The sequence below is a fragment of the Eretmochelys imbricata genome, chromosome 19 (assembly GCF_965152235.1).
Source record: "Eretmochelys imbricata isolate rEreImb1 chromosome 19, rEreImb1.hap1, whole genome shotgun sequence".
NCBI classification, from domain to species: Eukaryota; Metazoa; Chordata; order Testudines; family Cheloniidae; genus Eretmochelys; species Eretmochelys imbricata.
This window is the reverse complement of record NC_135590.1, coordinates 6,999,897-7,017,681: the sequence shown is the minus strand read 5'-3', so window position 1 is coordinate 7,017,681 and position 17,785 is coordinate 6,999,897. Positions and strand designations below refer to the sequence as shown.

The 17,785-nt window shown below is 43.1% G+C and overlaps 1 protein-coding gene across 1 annotated transcript; it reads left to right on the top strand.

The window, feature by feature from the left end:
• The first annotated feature begins 3,001 nt into the window (after positions 1 to 3,001).
• On the top strand, positions 3,002 to 17,231 carry ZBTB8OS (zinc finger and BTB domain containing 8 opposite strand). Its single transcript, XM_077837817.1, has 7 exons — positions 3,002 to 3,132; positions 7,984 to 8,008; positions 11,161 to 11,282; positions 11,503 to 11,585; positions 12,000 to 12,052; positions 13,686 to 13,722; positions 14,939 to 17,231. The coding sequence occupies exons 1-7, from the start codon at positions 3,045 to 3,047 to the stop codon at positions 15,023 to 15,025; spliced, it is 495 nt and encodes a 164-aa protein (XP_077693943.1). The 5' UTR covers positions 3,002 to 3,044; the 3' UTR covers positions 15,026 to 17,231.
• The last annotated feature ends 554 nt before the right edge of the window (positions 17,232 to 17,785 follow it).

Here is a 17,785-nt window from a genome sequence, read left to right as displayed (position 1 = left end):
CCATCTATAATACAGGCAGATGGTCCCAGTATGGAATGCTGCATGTTGGTCCAAGCAGTTTTAAATAGTGCAGCACTACACCACAGAGATTAGAGGCCCCACCATGCAGTGCTCCAAGATGTTCTTTAATGAGGTGCTGCATCAGACATTTGAGGTCTCCATGCTGCATCTAGGAGAGAGCAGAAAAACTGTTAGCTGCTCCACTTTATGCAAATTTAATTGCCCATAAACCTCTGTTTTTATAAAGTTTGTGTGTCCCTACATACTACATCTAAGGGAAGTAAATATACCTAGGAATAAAAGTTTTTGTCTACAAGTCACTGCAATCTATTATCAGATAATAGTATGGAACACCCTAAAATCCAGACAATTATGGAATTTGAGAAACAAGGTTCAAATTCAGCCTTTAATCTGCTTCCTAGATAGTTTGTTACTGCCCTTCCTCACCGAAGAGTTAAAACATTACAGACAAAATTAAGGTTTTTTTGATTATGTGCCCTGTATGTTTGGATTTTTCCTGTCTCCTGATTATTTTCTTAGTTCTCTCCATGGCAGCAAGACATAAATGGACTATATCCAACCCTAGTCAATACTTCACCCTTTCCATATATACCACTTAGATGGAACAGAGATGGACATTATAGAAAACACTACATTGGATAGACACAGACTGTACTCTGTCCTTAATCCCAATTTTAAAAAGCAGACTAGCTGCTACTAAATGCATGTGGTCTAGAGGTGTACACACTAGACTAGGACTCAGGAAATGCAGGTTCTGTTTCTGACTCTACTAGGAGACTTTAGATAAGTCACTTGCACATCTCTGAGCCTCCATTTCCTCATTTTTAAAGTGGAGATAATGATACTGACCTCTTTTAAAATCTCCTGATAAAAAAGCACTATGAGAGCTTTTTATTTAGCCCTTCCAAAAAGTCCTTCCCTTCTACTGAAAGTAAAAAGGTATGCCCTTATTTTACTTCACATATGCACTTATTTATAGATTTCGTCTCTTACGTTTTCATTCAGAACATTATTAGCCCTGCGTTGTCAACCCCAAACATTGAAAAATAATTAATTTGGCCCATAAAAATGGAGAGATTGTTTTAAAAATCATGAGGGTTTTTTAAAATATTAAATGTTCGGTACTTTTTCTTGCCTTTTGGCTCTTTAGGGATCCCTTGCTTCACATTTTCAAGATTTTCTCTGCAACCACAAGGGCTAGAAATTTACTGTAAAAAATTAAAGTTGAAATTACACCTCTACCCTGATATAACCCGGTCCTTGGGAGCCAAAAAATCTTTCCGCGTTATAGGTGAAACTGCGTTATATTGAACTTGCTTTGGCCTCAAACATTTCTGTTATTAATAGTCACTTCCCAACCCCTGACTGACCTCTCAGAACCGCCAACGCACTCAACCCCCCCCTGCTCCCTGTCCCCTGACTGCCCCGCCCCCTATCCACACCCCTGCCCCCTGACAGGCCCCCCGGGACTCCTATGCCCTATCCAACGCCCCCGTTCCCCATCCCTTGACTGCCCCACCCCCAGAACTCCGAACCATCCAACCCCCCCCCCCCGCTCCTTGTCCCCGACCGGCCCCCGAGACCCTCTGCCCCTTAGCCAGCCCCTAGGCCCCGGCCCGGCACCCTTAACACACCGCTCAGAGCAGCATGTCAGGGCCAGACATGCTGATGCACTGATCCGCCGGAGCGCGCAGCCCCGCCCCCCAGAGCGCTGCTTTACTGCATTGTATCCGAATTCGTGTTATATCAGGTCACGTTATATCGGGTAGAGGTGTATTATGCAATATCATGATTCCAGAACCTGGGCCTTTAAGAAGACGCTACACATGTGAGACCCTCATGATAAAATCACAAGAGCTGACAATTTTGAACCAGTACAATTTCCATCAGCTGTTGAGGATGCTAACTGGATTTAGCTGCAGATAGCTCCTTCCACATGCAAGCAATTTAAGGAAAGAGCAAGGCTGGTCACTCTGTGGGGAAGTGGAAGATACAGTTGGGGGATAAATACTTGATTACAGAACCTGCAGTTGACACGTGTTTTCTGGTCCTGAAGTTTATTTCCATTTACCTTTCAAATTAAAACGGGGCTTGAAAGTCTGGAGAAACTGCAAACAGGCTGATTTTAGGAAACTTGTACTCCTCACTGGGCCCTGACAACCCTGTTCACTAGGGACCAGATCCTATTCAGAGCCCCATTGACTTAAGCATTTGCATGTGGGATTCAGGATTGGGGCCTAACAAACAGTTGCTGCCCTAAAGAACAGATTTAACTTTTATCTGCTGTAGTGACATGGTTGAGAGCTACTGAGAGTCTGCATTTGTGCCAGCTGCTGTGATTTTGGTGGGCTTTATAGGGGCTTGTTTTGTAACATGTCTATGCTTAGATTTCCATATGCACACTGGGCATAGTTCTGTAAAGTGCTGAATACCCTCAGATGCCATTAACTTCAGGGGGAGTTGAAAGCATTTGACACTTGGAAGCTCAGGCAGTCCTCCTATACAACTGACTTGTTACTTTGGTTTTAATATCATTCTATTATTTATGGAGCATTGACAGCATGCTTGGGGCTGTACAGAACATAAAGGAAGACATTATTCCTGTTCCAAAGAGTTAACAATTTGTGGCCCCAAACCTGCAAAGACTTATGCACATGCTTAACTTTACCCACTGTTCATGTTCACTGTTCATAGCGCATAAAGTTAAAAGCACATGTAAAATCTTTGCAGAATCAAGGTCTAAATTTTCCCCATGAATGAAGGATTTGGTGGCATGGGAATTCAGAGAGGCACATTTGAAATATCACAGTTCCATAGCCTCCTACAGTTATGGTGCTAGCTACATTTAGTTACAATAAAAGATCTCTTCCAAAATTGCTATTGATAGTCCTCAGAGACTGGCCTGATAAAAAGAGAACTCTCTCTTTAAGCACCAGCATCACGTGTGGAAACTTCCCTGACAGCCTGGAAGGGGGTGGCCATTTTTATAAAGCAGGAAGTGAGTAGTGTACACTAAAGTGATCATGGCAGATAACTACAGGGACTATAATCTGACAGCGGACCAGCAGGCCATTAAAGCCAAGTACCCGCCCCTCAATAAGAAATATGAGTGTGAGTATTCCTAGCCTTGTCTAGACATAGTCTATGGGGTGCTGGGCATGGGGTGGGGGTGAGGGGGACTCTGGAAAGGTGAGTCTCCTTAATATATGGGTGCTGCATGCTGTTTTCACTTTCAGATTGTGGGTGTGTGCCTGTAGATTAGCTGTAGGGGTTGTTTGTGATTCTTAATTTGTTGAATTACTTTGTGCCTTTCTGTGATGTAAATAACTATACAATGACTTATTCATCAAAAGCATCCAGGGAAACACTCCTTCTAAGGTTTCAGAGTAACAGCCGTGTTAGTCTGTATTCGCAAAAAGAAAAGGAGTACTTGTGGCACCTTAGAGACTAACCAATTTATTTGAGCATGAGCTTTCGTGAGCTATAGCTCACTTCATCAGATGTATACCGTGGAAACTGCAGTGGAAATAAATTGGTTAGTCTCTAAGGTGCCACAAGTACTCCTTTTCTTTTTACTCCTTCTAAGCTGTTTCTTGTCTCTAAACAAATGCTTGAGATAATGTATTTTTTCCATCTTCTTTGCTACATGTTTTTCTGTTTTGTTTTTGCATTATGTGCTTTAATCTGCTGCTTTAAGACTTTTTTGCCTGGGCTTTTTTCCCCTTCCCTCCCCAGGAATTACTTCCTGCCTTGATTTAATAGCTTTAGGTGCTTACAGGAAGCAGCCTGGGTCTAACTAGTTTTATTTAGGCTGTGCCTGTTTGAGAGAGTAGTTTGTGTAATTTATTAACATATGTTTCAGGACTTGTTCAGCTCTTAAGCCTAGTATAGGCTAATGACAGCAGCATGTTCCACCAGTCAAAAGGGAGGCAATCTTCTTTCTGTAATCAGAGAAGATTTTTATTCTCTGGCTGAAATGAATTAGACTCTATGGCTGTTGTTTGTTAGAGATAGTTGGTAGGGAAACTATTTACAAAGCAGGTAAGTGATTATGGAACCAAGAGGGTGGCTTCAGCTGTAATGATCTGTTGTATGTTACTTATTTTAGACCTAAGTTTAAATCTGTCTCCAACAATTTCACACACCTTTTGTATTACTGTGAGTTGACTTAAATTCTAGATCCCTAAATTGTGGATGTAGAAAATTTCATATGTGTTTAAAGAATTAATATTGCATAATTTAAGATCAATTTTATATTGTGGGTTCCTCGTTTTGTAATCCTTCTTAATGGTTTAAAAGTCAATGCCACATATTAGTGTGTTGGCCGCTTAAAAGCTATAAATGAACAGAAAAGGCTTGTGCACTAAGCCTGCAGAATACGGACACATGACACTTCTCAGCCTTGAGGGAAAAGAAGAAACTGTCACAGACATGTTTGCTGTGTTGATGCAGTAAACACCTTTAATATCTCATAAGAGCTGTCAGAAATCTGTTTTAGCTAGAGATAGGAGGTATAGACTGTATTCATCTTTGCTTTGAAATTTGGTTCTATAACTTATATGTTGTTTGACAATGCAACAACACTGATACACCAATTCTAGGTTTCCCCTATTGATTTTAATAACTAATGTTTTCACTCAAGCGCTAGCTCACTTACTTTTGTCCCTTAACTTTGCTCTCAATTAGATTTTTGTTACTTAGGGTCATCGTACTCTTTATTTGTTAAGTGCACTGTCCTCTCTTAAAACCGTTATTGACACACACATCCCAAAACCTAGCTGTAAAAAGCCTTTTAAGAAAGAGAGAGGTTTTGCTTAAAATTGTCTTTCATAATCTTAAGGGGGAATCAGGATTTGGAGCATACCGCACTGGCAATAATAAAATGGAGAAACTGTGCCATCTTGGGCGTGATCACGCTGACACTAGGCGTAAGTCAATAAGACTACTAAAGGTAGTAAGAATTATTGGTCAGATTTTCAAGAGTGCTCTTCACTCAGCAGCTGTCTGAGAGCTGACGGGCAGTATTTGTAGGATCAGGCCTAATGTCTGCATCTTGCACTGTAAGTGCGCAGAGCACGACTTGTTAGCCCTTTCACTGGACTACTCTGTACGTGACTCTGTACAAAGATCTGTCTGCAATGGATTGTACAGTCCATGTATACACTTTTTTTGGATCAGTTAGTGGCTGATGACCAGTATTTTGACTGTTCATGTATCTGCTTTAACTGCACAGGTTTGGAAATTTATTTTTTAACGACACTTTTAAATGTAAACCTAATGCCTTACAAAGTGCAGCTATACTAGGGAGCCACCATGTAATTGAAGGCATTTAGGCCTGATCCTCTGAGTTACTGGTGTCAGTGGGAATCAAGTGCTCAAGTGTTGGGGAAGAGTCTGCATGGTTTTTTTCTTTTTTTTGTAAAGAGAAATCATGCCTCACCAATACACTAGAATTCTTGAAGGAGTCAACAAGCATGTGGACAAGGGGGGATACAGTGTACTTAGATTTTTCAGAAAGCCTTTGACAAGGTGCCTCACCAAAGGCTCTTAAGCAAAGTAAGCTGTCATGGGATAAGAGGGAAGGTTCTCTCATGGATTGGTAACTGGTTAAAAGATAGGAAACAAAGGGTAGGAATAACTCATCAGTTTTCAGAATGGAGAGAGGTAAATAGTGGTGCTCCCCAGGAGCTGCTACTGGGACCAGTCCTATTTAACATATTCATAAATTATCTGGAAAAACGGGTAAACAGTGAGGTGGCAAAATTTGCAGATGATACAAAAATTACTCAAGATAGTTAAGTCCCAAGCAGACTGCGAAGAGCTACAAAAGGATCTCTCAAAATTAGGTGACTGAGCAACAAAATGGAAGATGAAATTCAATGTTGATAAATGCAAAGTAATGCACATTGGAAAACATAATCCCAACTATACATATAAAATATGGGGTCTAAATTAGCTGTTACCACTCAAGAAAGAGATCATGGAGTCATTGTGGATAGTTCTCTGAAAACATCTACTCGGTGCAGCGGCCGTTAAAAAAAAGCGAATAGAATGTTGGGCATCATTAAGAAAGGGATAGATAATAGGACAAAAAATATCATATTGCCTCTATATAAATCCATGGTACACCCGCATCTCGAATACTGCATGCAGATGTTGTTGGCCCATCTCAAAAAAGATATACTGGAATTGGAAAAGGTTCAGAGAAGGGCAACAAAAATGATTAGGGGGATGGAACAGCTTCCGTATGAGGAGAGATTAATAAGACTGGGACTTTTCAGCTTGGAAAAGAGACAACTAAGGGGGGATATGATTGAGGTCTATAAAATCATGACTGGTGTGGAGAAAGTAAATCAGGAAGTGTTATTTACTCCTTCTCATAAAACAAGAACTAGGAGTCGCCAAATGAAATTAATAAGCAGCAGGTTTAAAACAAACAAAAGGAAGTATTTCTTCACGCAAAGCACAGCCAACGTGTGGAACTCTTTGCTAGAAGATGTTGTGAAGGCCAAGATTATAACAGGGTTCAAAAGAGAACTAGATAAGTTCATGGAGGATAGGTCCATCAGTGGCCATTAGCCAGCATGGGCAGGGATGGTGTCCCTAGATTCTTGTTTGCGAGAAGCTGGGAATGAGCGACAGGGGATGGATCACTTGATGATTACCTATTCTGTTCATTCCCTCTGGGGCACCTGGCTTTGGCCACTGTCGGAAGACAGGATACTGGGCTAGATGGACCTTTGGTCAGACCCAGTATGGCCGTTCTTAAGTTCTCCCCAACTTCTTGTATCCAGTCCTGATCCATCAACATTATGCTTCAAAATTATGGTGTAGAATATTATCAATTACAACACCACACCTTGTTGTATGCAAGCAGCAAAATACATTCTGTACCACTGGCTGCTTTTTTCTTATTCAGCTCAGTCCTCTCTGGGGTATTTTGCCTACAGTGGAGGTGGGAGTACACTTTAATTGTAAAATTAACTTGGTTACGTTGTCTGTGCTTGACTTCTGCAAGTGGGAGTCAGAGCACAAGCACAGGGAGGGGCTGAATGTTGATGAGCTGACCCAAAGAATGGATTAATTGGAGGGGGATAAAAGGTGGAATGGCCTAGAATAGCATTTTAATTAAAAAAACCTGATTTTAAAAAACGCTGGATACAGTTAGACAACCTGGCTGCATAAAGGAAAGACTGACCTATGCATGGATGTGCTTGTGCTGAGCTGAAGCTGTTAGGAACTTGTAACCACAAAACATTTTGGGGGGGGTTTGAAGGACTAACTCCTACCAGAGCCTCTGCTGGAGTAGGGGTGGGAATGGTCTTTGGTAAACTTATTATTGCATGTGTAGAATTGTTTTAATTGTGTTTTTCTCTGTAATGCTTTCACCTTGAATAAAAGTGCTGACCTAGAGTTGTGTAAGAGCATAACTGTAGGCAGTTAAGCTGGCTATAGCTTCTGGAATGAGAGCAAATCACAGACCCTGGTCTATTTAGGCAGTCTGACTTGCTGGTAATAACACCGTGTAGGTAGGGAATTGTGCCACCTGGAAAAACCCCATTCAGGAGAGGGAGAGAGATGCGGGTCTCTCCCCAGGAGAGGTGATGGCTGGGAGCTGGAGGTTTAAGAGTGAGTGCCCTTGGTGGACCACAAAAGGGGAACACTGTTGCAGCTGCCCTGAATTGTACCATGTTATCGGTGGTTTCACTAGAAACAAGTTAGCTTTTTGTGGTTTTTCTTTTAAAAACCTGTTCTGTTGACATGTGTTGATGACACTGAATTAAATCTTTTCAAGTGTCATTGTTAATTAATCAGATTAACACACTAGCTGGAGCTTCGGTGTCAAAACAAGCACAAAAAATTATCTTGTTATTAACAGGACCTGACCTTTTTCTTCCATATTATTGCTTATTTTTAAACCACCATGATGATCTCATAACTATTCTTCTTCTACTCCCTCAGATCTGGATCACACAGCTGACGTTCAGTGAGTATTTACAGCTGCAATTTCTACTCCTGGGGGAATTCTATGCCAAAAAATTAAATTCTGTGCCCAATATTTTAAAATTCTGCAAAATTCTGCATATTTTATTTGTCAAAATATCACAGTATAATCACGCCAGTTTCAATTATTTTGGTAATTTATTTCAAAATATCTGTCAGCAAGTTTGTCTGTAACCAAAAAAAGATTCTGGTAATTTTTTTTTGACAAACAGATTCCTTACTAAGCATATTAGCACAGAACTTTGAGTAATTAATTTAAATTACAATACAGAACTCAGAGTAGTGAGCAGAAGTAGAACTCGATGAAGTGAGCTGTAGCTCACGAAAGCTTATGCTCAAATAAATTTGTTAGTTTCTAAGGTGCTACAAGTACTCCTTTTCTTAATACAGAACTGTATTTCCTGCACCAGTCAGAAGCAGTGCAAAGGCTTGGGGGAGTCAGGGGTAATGGAGGAGCTGAGGGAGAGAGAAGGAACCTGAAGTGAACCTGGAGGGTTGTTGGATGTGGCTGGAAGAAGTATGGAACAGTTTGTTTGTTTGGGGGGCAAGGGGCAGGCTGGATTGTAAGGGAGTTTGGACGCCTCCCTCATGCAGACCCTTGCTGACCCAAATCCTCTCTCATTCAGTCAGGCACATCTGCCCATCTCCCCACACCTCCCATCCCCATGGGTCTCTGCAGCCTTCTTCCCCATCCTTATGTGTCCCTGCAGCCCTTCTCCCCCAATCCCTATGTGGCCTTGCATCCCAATTCCCATTCAGCTAGAGGGATTTGGCTGGTGCCTTTCCCTGCGTGATTCATGAGTGGCTCTGGGAGCATTCATGCAATCTAGCTGGCTGTGGGCCTCCACATGAGGTTGTGCTGAGTGATCACAGCTCCTAGAGGGGTTTGCTGCTGGTCACTAGCAAGGCATTATGAGACACAGCCCAGGCTGGAGAGTTTAGGGGGCACAGCGGTCCCACGGTCCCAGGCTGCACCCCGGGAAACCCATTACAAACTTATCAAAAGAGAAATAGATAAATATATCCGCCCCCCATGACCTCCAAAGAGAAACCATATTGTTGAAATGAAACAAAGAATATCTAGCATCCCAGCAGTGACGTTGGAATCCCTTTTATAGCGAGGGTGCTGAAAGCCATTGAACAAAACTGTAAAACCTGTACGTGATAGAAACTACTTCAAGCCAGAGGGTGCTGCTGCACCCCCAGCACCCCTAGTTCCAGCACCCCTGCATCCCAGCATGCTTAGGTATGCATTCCATAAGCTCAAAGGGGATATATTTGGCCCAATTCTCCTCTCACATCAGTTTACATAGATGCAACCCTGCTGACTTCAGTTACTCCTGATTTACATCAAATGTGATAGAAGAATTAATCTTAGTGAGGTTACACACAGAAATTTACTCCTGGGGGAATTCTGCGCCACTGTGCATACACAGAATTTCCCCCCCACACACACACAGAAAATTCGTTCTGCCCCAGAAGTGCTGCAGTTCCACCTTTTGCCCACCAGAGGCTGCTGTGGCGCTAGAACCGCCAACAGCACCTGAACACAGCTGGCTGTTCTGGCGCCACAGCAGCCTCTGCTGGGCAAAAGGTGGAACTGCAGCACTTCTAGGGCAGAATGTATTTTCTGTGCATGCATAGTGGAGCAGAATTCCCCCAGGAGTAGAAGTTCATCACTGCACCCTGCCTGCAGAGCCAGGTTAGGACAGAGTGGGGCACACAGGGCTGCTAGGGGTCACAGACTAGGGTTCAGAATAGCTAGCTGGGGGGACAGACTGGGGCCTGGGCTCAGGAGCTGGTGGGGTGACAGCATTGAGCCAGGAGGTCCCAGCATTGGACCTCAGGAATATACCATCTTGCACTGCTCAAGATGGGCAGTGCAAATTTAGTAACTGGTTCACTACTTCATCAATGGAAAGTGTACATACACCAGTCTTTGCAAAACCTGAGCAGATTTACCACACACGTCAGGCAAATTCACTGGTAAAGATAAACAGTAAAACAAATGTATTGACTACAAAAGATAGATTTTAAGTGATAGGCAAAAAGTCAATTAGTTACCAACAGAAATTAAATATAAACATGCAGTCTAAACTCTCAACCCTATTAGACTGGGCAACAACTAGTTTAAGGTGTCTTTCTCACCCCACTGGATATTGCAGTTCAAAGTACACAGATTTCACCCTTGACATCTGGACCAGTCTCCTCAGTTGGAGTCTTCAGAGTGTCCCTTTTGCTTGCAGCATAGGTGGGTGAAGGAGTAAAAGGCCAAGCCTGGGCCCCCTGTGTTGTAGAACAAAAGTCCAGGCATGTCTCAGGGCACTGCTGAGTCTCCAGGCAAGGTTGAGCAATTCCTCTGGTGTGGCCTCATGCAAGTGAGTCATTGAATTGTAGCTCCCTTGCTGGACAAGGGTGGTTGATGGGTTGTTTGACATCCTGCCCGGGTGTTAGTTACTTTCCTTGCTGTTTCCTCTGGCGAGCTATCATCTGGCTAATTCCCCAATTTACAGCATGTTTTAGTGACAGCCATACAACACAATTCTCATAACTTCACATCCATATATGTATATCATTAATGCATAGAGAAATGACTTTCAGCAGATCATAACCTTCCCACTGATACCTTACAAGGCATGTTTTATATGTAATATCACAATTGTACACAGATGAGGAATATGGGGGGTTACAGGGTGCTCCTCCAAGGTACAGAATGTCACAAAGGTATGCCTAGAGTGCTCCTGAAATAAGTCTAAGCTACATGGAGGTGTTTTAATTCTTCAGCTCCTTGTCTCTTCTCTTCAACCTCAGATGTTCATGCTACCTCTTTATTTCCAAGTGATCTATTTCCATGCATGCTAACTGTCCATATTTAGGAAGGACATCACTTCTTTTAGTAAAATATTTTCTACTTTCCCACTCTGTCCCTCCAAAAGGAAGCTCCTTTCCTCTTGCAATATTTCAACAGTGCTTCTCTAATCTTCTTCCCAAATGCCCCTATTCATAGGTAATGGCAGGTCTGCACTTCTCTGCATTCACTTCCTTTCCCACTTATACTAGCACCCCAATCTTTCATCTGCATCCCCCCACTTTCTTTGTTACTATTGTATGATGGAGAAATGCTGCTGTCTGTAGGTTACATGCCTGGGGAGATACCTTGGAAGAGACATTTGAGCAGTGTGCTATGGCCATGTTTGGCTACATGACGGATACAGAGACGGTTGAACCCTTGGATACTATAGAAGTGGAGGCAGAAGGTAAGAAGGCAGTGAGCCTATTGTATGAACTCGTTGAAAGAGAAGTGCACTGAAATAAAAAGGTCAGTACTACATCTAAGGAGCCAATCTCAGTTGGCTGAATCTTCTAGTACTTTGTCATCAGGAAACTGCCCCTTTGATATGGACTGAAAGAATGTTTGGGAAGTTCTTGACCGAGCTCCCAGTTGTGTCACTTTCTCTCTCTGCTTCTATCCTGTAGGACATGACCTGCTCTCTCTTCTCTATAACTTCTTGAATGAGTGGCTGTATAAATTCAGTGCTGACCAGTTCTTCATACCCAGGGTAAGTCTCTTCCATCTTACAGGACAGGACTGTTCCCTACCAACACCTGCCCTAGGTACAGCAGTATCTGGGGCAGTAAAGGTGGAACCAACAAAACACTTAGACCCGCCAACACATCAGGGGGATTGTAGACACAAGGATAGGGAGAGGCAAGGCACATATTCTTAGTTTTGCTGTTGTAAAGGCTAATGAATAGATGCCATTATACCATAATAACTGTTCTGTGTACATCTGACTTCTGAACACCAGTGTGTCTCTGAGGCTGCTCAAACGCTGGCTTTAGGTTCCCATGGTGATGTGAATATTGGCTTTGTATCGAGGCATGTTCACTGGGAGTCTTCATCCGGTGGTATAAATCAATATGAGAAGTCCTCTTAATGGCAACTTTTTCCCCTGTTTCTTTTTTCCTTGCAGGAGGTGAAAGTGCTTCACATTGACCGAATGAGGTACAAAATAAGGTCCATTGGGTGAGTAATCAACACCATCTCATTTAAGAGCGAAATTCTGAAAACCAGTGAATAAAAACTAGGAAGGAGTGGGGGGGCCTTGGGCAAGTCCTTCTATCTGTGTCTGTCCTGTATATAAAATTTAAGTATCTATCATGCTCTCTCTCATGAGGATTAATCAGCTAATCTTTGTAAAACTGTATAATACTACTTATTATTCTGATGTGTTTCAGCCAGTTGCTATCAAAGACTTGGAAGCAGACCGGAAATAAAAATAATCTGAGGCCAGAACTTCAGGGATTTACTTAATACAATACAGGGACTGTAGGCAAATCAACGTCTCTCCGCTTCCTTCTCCCTATTTTGTAGGCCTTCTCTAGACTAGGATTTAAAGGTGTGATGTTAGATTGAGCTAGCTCAATCTAACTAACCTCTTCTAAAATTCTAATTGAGACAAAGCAGTTGTACTTCAGAACATGTTAACCTGATGGAGTTAAACCCTAGACTCCCCTTAAGTTTTATCTTGACCAGTTTAAAGTGTTTGAACTATAGCAGCCTTATTAAGATTAGGATGTTAGCACATGGTTAATTAATACATTTTCCTGGTGTGGGTGTAGCCCTAGTCTAGACAATGCCATAGATGCCCAGTTTCACTCCCACTGGACGACAACTATAGCATTTACATACATGTTGATGATTCAGTGGATTTTTTGGGAGGGATTAGCTTTTCAGTGTTGTAGCTGACGGTACACTGTGTGTATTGTACTTGCATGAGGAGACTTGGAAGGACCAGAATAGCTTCAATCCTCCCAATTCTATAGGGGAACTGTTAAGAGTGAATCTCTAATGCATAAGTGAAAGGAAAATGGGCTTTGTTTCTTCTCCTCTCCCTTCTATCTATCTTAAGTCCTTCTCTGGGGCCCTTTATCTTAGTGCCTCACAGGCTATAACTTATTTATCCTCACAAAACCCCTGTGAGGTGTAGAAGTGCTATCATCCCCATTTTACAGATCGGGGAACTGAGACAATGAGAGGCTAAGTGACTTGCCCAAGATCACAGAGGAATTCTGTAGAAGAGCCCCACCCCTATTCTTTTATGTCATCGGTTGCTGCCTAACCACTGGCTCATGCTTTCTCTCTTCCACCCACACCTCTCCTAGCAACCCTGGGTTATGGGAGTGACCTTTCCAGCAATTAGTTGGAAAAATTCCCCTCCATGGGGCACGAGGGATGGTGTACCATTCTCTCCCCTACAGTGGGAGTTGCGCGTTTTAACTACTAGAGAGGGTGTAGTATGTTCCCTGAATTACTTTTCTTTTTTTTTCTTCTGTTAATAGCTTGTAAAATTGCCCAAGAGGCTAGAGCCTGGAACAGGAGGCTTTTTATATATTTAAACAAGCAAGGTACAAATAACTAGTATCTTTGATGGGATGGCTCAGCTCTCTGAGATAGTAACTATCCTCCACACCACCTCAGTAGTTACGCTATGAGAGAACTACTGAGGAGAGTTAATCTGACCTTTCCACAAAGTGGATTTCCTCTAAGTGACTCACTTGCACTGGTGATTCCAGCAATGATAGTTGTTGAATTAAACCAAAGTTTCAACAATCTCCTCACACTTATCTGTGGGTTTGTTTTTTGTTTGTTCCCTAAGGTGGGGGGAAGAGTTCTCTTTACCCAAACACCCTCAGGTATGTAACAATTGCTCTGTGTCTTACGGTTTCATGGGTATGACAAAGGCTTTTCTCCTAAGTTATTAAGAGAGCCAGTTACAAACTTTTCTGCGTAATTAGATGCAGTTTTGCCTCTGATACCAAAGCTCTTGCTCACTAACTGCCATTTGTGAATGCAGCAATTAGCACTCCTGAAACTGAGTGTCTGGGTGATTACTCATGAGCTAGCAGCAATGAGAAGTCCGTTGTCTAGTTGAGCCAATGAAATGCAAACCAATCCAAAGTCAGGGTGCTTACACTGGCATGATAGTTATTAGGTTGCTCTGTTGTAAATTCTCTAGAGATTCAGTAATAAACTAATCTAATCCTTCCTGATTTCCCTCCCACATCACCCAAACTGTGTTCTGTTGTGGCTAGTCGATGGGAGTTGGTGCTGTGCAGAAAGTAACTTTGTTCTGCTACTTTCCCATCACCTAGACCAGGTACTACATGGTGATGTCCCAACCTTTACACTCCTAACAAGTGCAGCACAGCTGTGCTTCTGGGGAAGGATTTTTTTTTTTTTAAACTAAGCGGTTTTCAAACTTTTTAGGCTCTTGAGTAGCAGCCGTGTTAGTCTGTATTCGCAAAAAGAAAAGGAGGACTTGTGGCACCTTAGCATCCGATGAAGTGAGCTGTAGCTCACGAAAGCTGATGCTCAAATAAATTGGTTAGTCTCTAAGGTGCCACAAGTCCTCCTTTTCCTTTTTAGGCTCTGTACCCCTTTCGAAATAATATAGTTTACTGCATGCCCCTATCTGACATAGGTGGGGGAGGGTGTGTGGGATCATGTGCCCCTCCCCAATTTCTGCTTTCCATTTACACAGAGGTCAGGCAGGGGGTGGAGGTGGCACTACCCCCCTGAGCTGCCTGGCGTGGCTGGCCCAAGCCACCTTGTGTCCCCGCTCATCCCCAAATGTTCTTCCACACACCCCTAGGGGGCACCCCGCCACAGTTTGAAAACCTCTGTACTAAATAAAATGCGTTGTCTGCCACTACAGGATTTTTCTTATGTACCCCCTAACGAGAACTCACATACACCTAGGGGTACATATACCCCAGTTTGAAAACTACTGTAAACTGAATAGCGTTCCCAGGAAGCCAGTAAATATTCATGTATTGCTGTGATTCATACAGAGCCACTGCTGGGGCTCATGGTTTACAAACTCTAATTTCCTGTGCCCATTCCCTCTAGGGTACTGAGGTCAAGGCAATAACTTATTCAGCAATGCAGATCTATGAAGAAGAGACTCCAGAAGTGTTTGTGATCATCGATATCTAAAACAAGAAGAAAACTGCTGAAAGGAGTGAATACTTGTCATTGCTGGCAAAGATCCTAAATGAACTCTGTCATCCGTCTGGAAATAATGGAACAATTGGCTATAAATGTATTGTAATACTTAGACCCAATAAGATGCTCCATCAGCTGGGAGGAGGAATCACAGGGAATAGCCACCTATGATTTACTCTGAGGATGGTGAACCAGGCTGGGAACTGCATATCCAGAAAGGAGAGCTAGGTTTCTCTGGTGAAAAGAAAGGGATTTGTAGGGAGTCTCTCAGTAGCACTGATACTTTTATATCGATTTTTAAAGGCCAGCATTGGTACTGGGTTCCTTTTGAATGTAGGTGGGGAAATCAAAAGGGGGTTATTTTTATTAGCCAAAAATATATTTTATTGAGTTAGCAGGAGCAGGAGAAGACTAGAGTGTCATAGATCTGAATACTTTTGCCTTCTTTTAGAGAAACTACCTCTCCTCTGTTTTGTACTGTTTTGATATAGATTTTAATTTGCTCATTCCAAAGTGCCATCTCTTTTTCACTTTATTTAAAGCCTCCGAGGGCATGTCTACACAGCAAACTAAAACCCATGGCTGGGCCATGCCAACTGACTTGGGCTCAGGCTGTGGGGCTGTTCCATTGCTGTGTAGGCTTTCAGGCTGGGGCCCAGGCTCTGGGACCCTCCTACCTCACAGGGTCCCAGAGCCTGGGCCCCAGCCCAAGCTTGGAAGTCTACACAGCAGTGAAACGACCCCACACCCAGAGCCCTGCAAGCCTGAGTCGGCTGGCACGGGTAAGCCACAAGTCTCTAGTTGGTGTGTAGACATACCTTGAGATCTCTGCTGCTAGTCTGGCCTAATGAAAGGATTTACCATGCTAAAAGTCCATCTTGACCTGTCTGTGTTAAAGTGAAAAGATGCCACTAGGTGGTACTGGATCTCCTCCATAGAACACGGGTAAACTCCTACTGTAATGAAGCATGTGTCCATGTGAGTGTAGTACGGTACTAATGTTTCCTCTTGCCCTTCCCACAAGCAGAGGCTGCATTCAGCATTTCTGGGGTAGAAAGGGAGTCTACCAGGATTTGCATGTCCCAGAACAATTAGATCTTGGCATATGAAGGGCACTTCTCTCCTGTTCCCATGATGGCACTCAATAAACTGGCTACTTCTTTCTTAAGACCGTAGAAACGGTACAGAACATTCCTCCATTGTAGGACAATGCATTGTCATGCAGGAGGCAAACTCTGACTGAACACCTTTCCTACAGAGAAGTGTGTGTAAACTTCACCGTTCTTCATTGTGCTATACAGTTCTGAGACCTTGCATGTAAACAGTGCGGAAAGTTCCTATGTCTTTCTTTAAATGCTAACGTATATTTTGGGTTGGCCTTTACTAGCAAGGGATGGTTGTGGGTGTGTTAGTGGGGAGGAAAAAGAGAATAATTACAGCAAGTGGAGTTTTTTGGGGGGCAGGAGTGAGTAAATTATATTTTCAGCAGCTCTAAGGCACCTTCATGCTGCCAGGGGCAAACTAGAATTGGGACCCGTATCTTTCACAGTAGTGTACAAGTTAACTGTGCGAGTAACGGTTCTTTGCTGTTTGAACATTATTGCATATAGGATCCATGCAGGACAATTGTCATCTTTTTGAAATGACCACTTACTAGCTCTCCTTTTATTATCAGCATAGGAAGTGGGATGTTTGAAAGAGGGTAGGAGCAAATCACCGACAGGTATCAGTAACATCTTATCTGCAGTTGTCTATGTTTGGCTCAGTATAGCATGTCAGAACTAGGGTGACCAGACAACGTGTGAAAAATTGGGATGGGGGTTGGGGGTAATAGTTGCCTATATAAGACAAAGCCCCAAATATCAGGACTGTCCCTATAAAACTGGGACATCATCACGCTAACGAACCCCACTGCCCACTACCTCAAAAAAGAAGAGTGTATTGTACTATAACTAGGAAAGGTTAATACTTTGTTTAGTACCCTTCCCTTCTTCCATTGTATTTTGAGAAAATAATTACAAAGTGTAGAAAGGGCTGCCCACTTCAAGCAGCTTTCTTTTTTAAAATGTTTCACTTAAGATCACCTTTAAAGGGAGGAACGGGTTTTCTTACAATCATGTTACTGTGCACATGACCATTTAAAAATCTCTTCAATTTAGTTGCATGTATAGTGTGAAATAAAGTTGACTTAATTGTGCAGGTGTTTATAACCATCTACGGAGAGCAGCATCTCCTGGAGGTGAGAGAGAGTGGTGGGGTTAGTTTTGTAGGTGAAGCAGGGCAAATACCGTCACCACTTTCCTTCCCTCTCCTTCCAGTTGACCCTCTGCAACTCTGTTACACATGGGCAATGACATATTGGCTAAACTGCCCCTCCCTCAGGCTGTTGCAAGATGTACAGTTGTGTTGGCTGCCTGCTGCTGCCCTGCACCCCAGAGCTGGCTGCATTGGGGTGATGTCCCGTTTGCCTGTTGGAGTGAGGATGTGTGCATGTGTGAGCCTGAGAACTAGTTGAGCTGATGCGAGTGGCGTGGGTGTGTAATACGGTGTACAATATGAGGTGGGGGAACCAGCCCGGGCCATGAGGGAAGCCGGCCCCCAGCAGGACATGGCTGGGCCAACGCTGGCTAGTGGGGTGGAGCCAGAGAGCAGAGGGTTTATAGCATAAGAGTGGAACCAAAAGACATCACCTCTCTGAGGGCCAGGGGGTGAACGGGGACAATCTCCCACCCAGGCCAGCCCCTGTCCCTC